The 9917-nt window shown below is 37.8% G+C and overlaps 1 protein-coding gene across 1 annotated transcript; it reads right to left on the bottom strand.

Annotated features, from left to right (window-relative positions):
* Positions 1-3395: 3395 nt before the first annotated feature.
* On the bottom strand, positions 3396-9120 carry lgmn (legumain). Its single transcript, XM_056761534.1, has 14 exons — positions 9026-9120; positions 8249-8407; positions 8054-8151; positions 7504-7585; positions 7338-7420; positions 7043-7118; positions 6194-6256; positions 6021-6087; positions 5825-5943; positions 5643-5732; positions 5260-5469; positions 4861-5031; positions 4616-4683; positions 3396-4398 (listed from the first exon to the last, which is right to left on the bottom strand). The coding sequence occupies exons 2-14, from the start codon at positions 8393-8395 to the stop codon at positions 4356-4358; spliced, it is 1317 nt and encodes a 438-aa protein (XP_056617512.1). The 5' UTR covers positions 8396-8407; positions 9026-9120; the 3' UTR covers positions 3396-4355.
* Positions 9121-9917: the final 797 nt, after the last annotated feature.

Genomic DNA, 9917 nt, shown 5'->3' with positions numbered 1-9917 from the left:
GGCTATACTTAGTCATCACCTACCACATCATAGTGGGTTGTGTTGTGAATTAAAAACATCCTAATAATTAGATCATGATTAAAGAAAACCGGTTGTTTTGCATGTAAACACTAAACATAACATTTTAATAAAGCCAATAAAAATTGTGCCAGACTTGACATCCCTGCAACACGTCGTCATTCCACACAGTCATATTGATGACTATGGAGTTACACATTTAACAAAATCCCACCATGTTGAACATTGTAATCTTGTGAAAACAGCTGTCCTGGTAAATCTAATTTCCTGACTTGTGAAATTTGCTGATCAGATTAATTTAGCATGACATCATCACTTTCTGCGACTGGATGTCCAGTCCTGTCCCTAGAAAGCCACTGTCTTGCAGAGTTTAGCTCCAGCCAAAATCAACCGAAACCAGAACATCAAGGTCTTCAGGATTATTTGGAAATTACACGCGGGTGTGTGATCAGGGTTGGGGCTGAATTATGCGGGACAGTTGATTGGGCACCCTTACCCGAAATCTAACACTCACATTAAATGGACAGTTCATCCAAAAGTCTGTCATTACTCATTATATATTCACTCCTATGTGGTTGAAAACATTTCTTCTGTGAAACACAAAAGAAGACATTTTGAGAAATTTCTCAGTGGTTTTGTGTCCATGAAGTGGAAGTCAAAGGCGACCAGTGTTGTTTGGTGGTTACCAATGTTACCTTGTGTTCTATGGCGGAAGTCATACAGGATCAGGGTTAGTTTAGTGGGAGACCTATCCCGTCAAAAGTCATAAAATTAAACAGCAAAACATGTTTCGACAGATTTATGAGCATTTCAGATAGTGGAGATTATACTTCACATTTCACCATACTTGTCTTTCACATACAAGTACAGTGAGGGAAATAATTATTTGATCCCCTGCTGATTTGGTAAGTTTGCCTGCTTACAAAGAAATGAAGGGTCTATAATTTATATGGTGGGTTTATTTTAACTGATAGAGACAGAATATAAAAAAAAACAGGGGGAAAAAGTTATATAAAGGTTATACGTGTATTTGCATATCATTCAGTGAAATAAGTATTTGATCCCCGAGAAAAAATTACGAAAACATTTTTCATCAGAGGTAAAACATTTCTGATAGTTGGTCACCAGGTTTGCACATGTGTCAGGATACATTTTAGTCCACTTGTCTGTCAATCTTTAAGGTTTCTTGGCTGTTGCTCAGTAAATTTTAGTTTTAGTCTCCTTCACAGATTTTCTATAAGACTAGGGTCTAGAGACTGGCTAGGACATTTAATGTGCTTCTCGTTAAGCCACTCTTTGGTTGTCTTGATAAATATATTTTGGGTCTTAGTCATGTTAAAGGCACATCCATGACCCATCTTCAGTGCTCTAGTGAAGTGGAAGAGCTTCTCGTCCAAGATTTTACGGTACATGGGCGCGTCCCTCTGCCCCCCAATGCAGCAGCAGAGAAAAAGCCCTCAAGCATAATATTTCCAACACTGTGCTTCTCTGTAGGGAGGGTGTTCTTGGGGTCATAGTCACCATTTCTCTCCTTACAAACACAGGAGTCAATTTTGGTCTCACAGTAGTGCCAGCACTTTCGCCAAAGCCTTTTCTGAATCATCTTGATGTTCATTGTCAAACTTCAGATGAGCCAGGCGGGCCTTCTTGGGCAGGAGGCTCTTGCGGGTGCTTCAGGATTTCAATCTATTGTGGCATAGCGTGTTACCAATGGTTTGCTTGCTAGCTGTGGTCCCAACTGTCTTGAAATCATTAACAAGCTTCTTCGATCTAGTTCTGGGCTTATCTTTAACCTGTCTCATTATCATCTTTACTCCATTGGGGAAATCTTGCAGGGTGCTCCAGACCAAGGGCATTAGATAGTTATTTTGTATTTCTTCTATTTCCTAATAATCGCACCAACAGTTGTATCCTCCTCACCAAGCGTCTGTCTGTAGCCTATTCATGGTTTGTGCAGGTCTACAATCTTGTCCCTGAGATCCTTTAAAACCTATTTGATCATGCTGGTGGAGAGGTTGAAATGGAAGATACAGATTCTGTTGGCAGGCATCTTTTATACTGTATACACATAAACTGATTTTAGGAGTCATTTCTCTAAGTGACAGGACTAATCTGTGGTCCATATAGGCACATAACCAATCTCTGGAGCCAGAATTCTTGCTAGTTGGTTGAGGATCAAATACTTATTTCACTAACTGAAATGCAAATCAATTTATAACCCTTGCGTATATAACATTTTTCCCATGATCTTTAAAAATATTCTGTCTCTATCAGTTCAAATAAACCCACCATTAAAATTATAGACCTTTCATTTCTTTGCAAGCAGGCAAACTTACAAAATCAGCAGGGGATCGAATAATTATTTTCCTCACTGTATAGCCAAACATACTCTCTCACACAAAGACACATGGTGTAAAGGGGCACTGCCCAACTAAAGTTATCTCGCCTTATAGGGTGGCTGAATTCCAAACCAGCAAGCATCACTTCACACCTGAACACACCTTCTGCTGAATCAGATGTAATGAAAGATCAGGCAATGACAAAATATTACATAAGACACTATTGGCCTTTCTCATTGAGAGTACGTAAGCATAATGGATGGATTAATTTCTTTAAAAAAATGTACGGAGCAACTTGTTTGCCAACAACATGTTATGTTACTCAAGTCTTCACTTGCCCTAACAGGTCAAAGCTCTGGGAACAAAAATAGGAATGGATGAACAGATGAGAGAAGCATTTGAGCTGAATTTAACCCAACAGCTATGCAAACTTTGTTTAATCTTTTTTCATTTTTTTAAATAATTTAAAAAATGATATGTGGGTCATTGACATAATTTCCTGTCCATATCTACAAAGGTGTTAGAAAATACACCAGTCAGTTTCATTTAACAAACATGCGGGGAACATTTTGGTTGTAATGTAACTAGAAAATCTTTTTCTGGAAATAAAATATATCTTTTTTTAAGAATGGCTTAAATGAGCCAACCCACCAGGTAAAAAAAGATCTTAAACTTGATTCATAATGTGTATTATATGTACGTTTATCACAAAGATTTATGTTCTACATTGTAAAAAAATCCTTAATATTACGATTTTACAGTTGTTTTACCTACATTTGATGTTGTTGTACTGAATTGCGTTGTGTTTTTTACAGTGTACTGATGTGTAAACTATATTTTTACAATATTACTCTTTATTCCTGACCCATGTCTCAATTTGCATACACTCTGAAAAATGATGGGTTATTTTCAACCCATGCTGGGTCAAAAAGTAACGCACTCAAAAATTGGGTGAAATTAATCTAGGAAATGTCTGAATTTGACACAAACGTTGCCTGAAACAGCAAAGGGCTAAAATAATACAGAAACAGTCAAAACTCCACTCAATACCGGTTTATTTTTATAATCAGATGACAATTTACTGCTTAACAGAATATATATTGACAGGGAAGACTGGTTGTAGTTCATTGTATTGTTTCACATAGGTTTTAGCCTACTTTGTCACCAGTACGAACTTGCTTTCAGAAAGCTAAATCTAGCAAACATACCACCTCTAGTTCAGAGGGTTGAGACTCAAATTTTCTCTAAGTGGTGAGTACTTGGCATAATGACCAGCCTGACACCACAGCCATTACACAGAACAAACCTGCTCATTAGCTACTCAAACTGCAACTATTTCCCATAAGAGCTGATCTCAGTCATTTAAGACACTTCTTCTTAAGTATGACCACAGGTTTCAGGTAGATAAACTGGTCTGTACTGAATGTATTAGTATATTACCAATAAATGTTTGAGCTAGTTTGTTTTTATTGGGCATTGTCATGGCTTTGTTACCAAGCTGATCAACAGCAAAACATCTATTATAGATTCATAATTCAGACTTGAGTCATGACCTTAAAACATAATCTTAAAGTGCATCGTGTTACACAATGCATTTTAGCTAGTGTTCATTTTAAATGGATTGAAATTATTTTAAACGATATCGAATGTGTAGGACATCCTCATTCATTCTCTAGATTTTTAACTAGTTTACACACTCTTAAAACATCTTCATCAATAAAGTAACTGAAACGTAAAAAGTTTTTCACAGAATAAAATAATGGTATCGGTCCATTAGGTTTGTCAGGAGTCACAGGGCAACGTCTTTCTTTAGAGTAAAATATAAAAGCGGTAAAACATTTACATAAAAAATTAAGTGCAATTCTTTGAAAACATATAATCAATAATCAAAACCAAAGCTAGCAATAGATTGCAGTGTGATGATAGAGATTTGCCCCACGACCAGATTCATGTGTGCAAAGTGTAGTTCATCCGACACAAGCCCTCAAGTTCACATGTTTACTGTCTGAAGTAACACACATGGTCCATGGCCATTGTGATTCTGCGAGAATACACAAATATTAAAACTTTTTCTAAATCGTAAATAAAATATCAAACTTTCATTCATGTCCCCCAAGATAACAGTTTAAACAAGCTACTACTGACAGGGGGCGCCATTGCGTTATGAAAAAGGCTAATATATTTTTGTTTAATTGTTATTTTAGACACTAAGCTCTAAAATAATTTGGAAAAATAAAATGTGAAGAATGTGTTTTCACCTCTTTGCCTGGTATCCACCCTCACACATGTTGACCAAAGCGTACAAGTGTCTCAGAGCATACTCATACTGCAACACACAGTGGAACAAGGTTGAAATGCTATAGGCTTCCTTAAATTGATTAAGGGGTTTTTAATGTGTCAATTTATTTTGTATAAATAATCCACAAAAAGGTGCAGATGGGTTCAAAAGTTTGAACCTTAGAATATCACACATGACACAATAACCCCAGATTACTTTTTGTACCTCTTGCTGGTGCCAGTTGAAGCAGTGTTGCTTGTAGTGATTGACAGTGGTTTTATAACATTCATACTGTGTGAGGTCTTCACGCCCATCCAAATAATTCTGCACTTCTTCTTTCTCCTGGACCACATGCTCCACGATCTCACGCATGGTGTTGGCAAGCAGCTCACGCACCTTCACATGCAAAAACAAGTAAATCATCAAATCAAATGTTTTTTTTTTTCATAAACATTAACACATTTCAGGGGTTTATGGAAAAGGTGCAACTTATTTTGCTTAACACATTATAAAACGATTCTAATTATTTTTTATTCTCATGGTTTCATTCCCTCTTATTATTTTACCAAATAGCAGACGGTCATACCCATCATAGAGTGACCGGTGCACGGCAGCGTCTCATACCTGCAGATGTGCTTTGATTTCCTGCAGGTGAGCGTGGGCAGCATCGATATCGTTGGTCTTCATGAGTTTCCTCTTCATGATTGCAAGGGGCACATCCGGGCTGCTCATGAGGTCATGTTCCGTAATCACAGGCAAAGATACAGGCTCGGCCATCTTAACGCCACCTTTGTTGTTACCCTGGAAGGCAACCACCTTCATATGGGATATCGTCTGCAACACAAACACACGCAAAATTGGTTACGTTTGGAATTTACCAGGCTATGCAGATACGGACTAGACCAGCATTTCTGCTTTTATCAGATACTTGCTTACCACAGTGATGAAGCACTAGAAAATAATGATAAGTGCTGTGAGAAGACATGCAAGTCACAATTGCTCAATACCTTATTTCCATACTGCATCACGTGGCTGGTGTTGGTTTTGGTCTTTACGATCTTAAACTGTTTTGCCAATGTCTCAGATCCCAGATCCTCCTATCAAATCAAACACAACACCATATATCATATTTTAGCTATACTATATATCTAGTATGAGTTGTGAGTGTGTGATGCACGTGTATTCTAACAATGTCTGAGTCCTCCATCCAATTGACGCTGTACCAGTCTCCCAGGTACGTGTCTCTGGCCTCATCATAGTAACAGGCGTACGAGGACTCATGAGTATTTGCTGCAGTCGTGGCATAGACTGAGACAGATCAAGGAATGATGGTTACTATCGTACGATTCACACACAGCATATGCAATGATGTGAGACAAACTCACCATCAATGTCAACTGGTAGGGGCTTCATCATAGAGCCAGACTCACAGGCCTCAATATACAACACCATCTGTGTGTGTGTGTGTGTGTGTGTGAGAGAGAGAGATGTTTAGAAGTTGTGCTTTGGAGATAATTTTAGAATCAAATATTCATGAAAGAACATGTGTAACAGTCACCTTCTTGTATTTTTTGTTGGTATGCATGTACTTGATGGCAGCCATCATGTCATCAACCTGAAGCTAAAATAATGACGGAGGCATTGTATGATTAAAGAGTAAAAATGTACAACATCTGCATAAACTCACGGTCACATGTCAGTTATAGAGAAGTGAAACCATTTCCCTTCAACCACTCAAGAGACACAATTACTGTAAAGTTGTCAATGTAGCAACCTTCGGAGTTAAAGGAGTTACTCGTCGTTTAATGTCAGCTGACCCATTGCTGACAGCATGCAAAAACCCAATCGTATTGTAAAGAAACTTTTTTTAAGCTTTAAGCTCCAATGTGTTAATTTTTTCACAAACGCATAACACAAACGACTAAAAGCAAATCTACATAACCAAGTATTCGGGGCTGTATAGCATTTTTATTACCTTCGAATGAGCCATTTCTATCTATATACACCACGGGTCCGCTTACATGGAATTCTCAAGGTTGTTTCTACAGTAGCCCTAAATAGACAAACTGCTCCACAGAGCGCGTTTGGTAAATACATGATCTCCTTCGGCAAAGAAGTAAAAACCTGACAACATCTTAATCCTGTTTCAGCTGGCATAATGGTTCGAAACGAAGGGCTGGCGTCAGTGAGCCATTGGTTGCAATTTGCAGCTTCACCCTGGATGCCGTTAAATTCCATTCACTGGTCCTTTAAGATTAACTACTGTATAGTTAGAATATAAGATTTGCAAAACAGATTAATTTTCACAAGAGTGTTCCAAGATGTTTGGACCCCACAGTAATGTGTGTGCCAGAGGCTGAAAGGATCTGGCTCGGTGAAATGTGCAGAGGAAGTGGAAAGTGCTTACATCATCATTAGGGAAGGCTAGTAGACCTGGTGCTCCGTGATCAGTGAAATACACAAACACATGATCATTGGGACCACTGCCAGGAGGAAGAAACAGAAAAACATGTTGAAACATCACAAGACCTGTTGAACGGCATATCTGACTCAGCATGCACAAACATTTTATTCGAGATTTTACAGTAACAGAAAGAGGAAAACACTAAAATTTCACTTAAGTTATTTACATACTAACATAAATGTTGCAGACACGCAAACCACATACAACGCCAACTTTGTGTGTTAAAACGGGAACTTGCCTTTTCAGCACTTTCCCAGAGCCTCCTTTCACAGCGGAGACATTGCCTGTCAACACGGCCAGGAAATTCTGAGGAGTCACATCCTGAATCACGAATACACAGCATATTAATAAATGGTTGACACTCTTAATAATCATATCTGAGACGTAGAAGTCGAACGACTCACATCACCAATGTAGTCCTTCAGCACTCCTTTGTAAACATCAGTTCCGTTGGGTCTGTTTATGACCACTCCTGGAGTAGGGTTACTGGACACAAATATAGTGTTATGAAACTCTGTACTGTATGTTCATGTTGTTGATTTGAATTGTCATATGGATCATTTTCAAAAACACAACCCTCTCTTTGTCTTAGGTTAAACATTAACAATAACACCATGCGATTCAGCCAAAGATAATAAAACAATAGTTTTTCTTCATCAGGGAATAAACACTTGAACTACATAAACAATTTATAACGATAAAATGTCACAGTTGTGCAAAATTCAGCAAATAATGGCCCAAAACGTTTATTTTCAAATCCTACATTTTTAGACGAACACCTCACGGTACATTTTCCGCAATCTGGAATAGTATAACTTTCGTTCAAAACTCCAACAGTGATAAAAGAACAAAGCAACTTCCCAGGTAATGCGTTATCTCTTCCAAAGGTCAAATTTCTAAATAGAATCCAGGTATTCATACCATAAGTTCAGAAAAAATAAAGGTAATGCTCACTCAGGGGAGTTTGCCAGATCATCATACATCATCACCACAATCTGCTCATCTGGAATGCCATTCTTGTGGACAATCTGATAGGCGTGGCAAACGTCAGCCTACACATATTAAAAACAGAACCATGCAACACTATTACAGTTTGGACAACAGATACACAATCATTACAGTAGATGGGAAAATCCAATGCGCTCTCACCTGATGCCTGTAGTTGTACCAGCCATTGGATCCAGCCACAATGACAACCCAGTGCTTTCCATTTTCTGGCTGCTCGGCAGGAAAAGCGCTAACAGCCAGTCCCAAACTCAAGATGAGTCCTAAAATGCTTACGGTCTGTGGAGTCATGTCTGCAGTTTACTAATATAAGAAGAACATGCACAGAATTAATTTCATACTTCCCTCAAAATGCAACACATTTGCATGCCTGATGTGACTATATAGAAGAAATGTTTGTAATGCACTATTTTTTTTATTCAACAAATATTGCATCAGTGCTTTAGTATATACACTAAGCTTATAAAGTGAGCCAATAACTTTGAGATAATTTTGTTATCTGTATGTCAACAGATGTCCTTTTACAGGAAGACTGAACTTTGAGTAAGACTCTTTACAGTAAGACTGAGACGGTCTTATTCTTTTGAGTTATACCAGAATATAAACAAATAATTTTTCTGCTCTTTTTATCTTTACAAATAACAGTTACTACGGTGATAGCTACTACTGTAAAGACTCAAGTTTTTTCCTAGTGACCATGATGTTTATGGTATATTTCTGGGGAATGAGTGTCGTATTCCCTACAATCGAACAAGGAAATAAACGCTTTAATAACACCAGGCCATTTTATCTGTCCTCGCGAAAATAAACAATTATTTTCTTCCAGGTTTTTTTATTTATTTGCAACACAAGTAATAGATACACACAATCTCCACCAGCGTAATACAAAAATGTAAATATTAGCAGTTGATGTACACTTACCTTTAGTTTTACCGACTGCCAGAATGCATGACGCTCACCTACAGACGCTTTTATTTCTAGCTTCTTGCCTGAGGCGCATGCGCAGCATCCAAAACGTTGTAACGGACTCGCAGCGGCATCTAATCAGCGTAAAGCATCGCGGCTAGCCAGCCAATCATTTAATTTCTTATTTCTGCCTGGGCGGAGCTTCTGCGGACCGCGTGACTGTATGGTCATGTGCCATGAGTTTCGCTAGAAAACAAAACAACGAATCATTTACGAATCTGAAATCAGTCTCAGGGTTACTTCTGTTGAGCTTTGTCAGTAATTTGACAAGTATGGTGTTTAGGGAAAGTTTCGGGGAAATGCCATTGGTTTTGGGGGATTTATTAACTTGTTTGAAAACTTTCAACCAGTTTGAACCTCCAATTTTTTGAGAGTTTCTCATAAAGAAGCTTTACAGTTGACACCTGTTCTAAAGATCTGGAGAATATTTGACTGCACATGATCAGGTCATCAGACTGTCATATGACCGCTGTTTCATTGTGCATATTTTGATTTATTTATCACCTGTTGTCCTGTTTTTACAGTAGTCATGAGAGAAACAGCATTGTCTTGATACAACGCGTATTCAAGGCAAGCAGCTGAATTTAGTGCTTTGTCTAATTTTGAGGTTGAAGGAGATCTGATACCTGTCGTGTTAAATTGGTCCATTGATTTTGAGTTTCTTCTTAATGTACACTTACTTAAATTTCATTGAGGAAGAAGTTATTGTACGATAAGAGGATCACAACAAAGTTATTCTTAATCTAGTTAAGTTTTCTTTAAACTTGTTTCCTTTATATTAATAAAAAACTAAAATTGTCCATTAAAATATACTTACACATGACTTCCTGCTGTTCATAACTATTTT

The sequence above is a fragment of the Triplophysa dalaica genome, chromosome 11, assembly GCF_015846415.1.
Source record: "Triplophysa dalaica isolate WHDGS20190420 chromosome 11, ASM1584641v1, whole genome shotgun sequence".
In the NCBI taxonomy this organism is placed as follows: domain Eukaryota; kingdom Metazoa; phylum Chordata; class Actinopteri; order Cypriniformes; family Nemacheilidae; genus Triplophysa; species Triplophysa dalaica.
The sequence above is the reverse complement of the archived record's forward strand: the minus strand, read 5'-3'. Positions and strand labels throughout refer to the sequence as shown.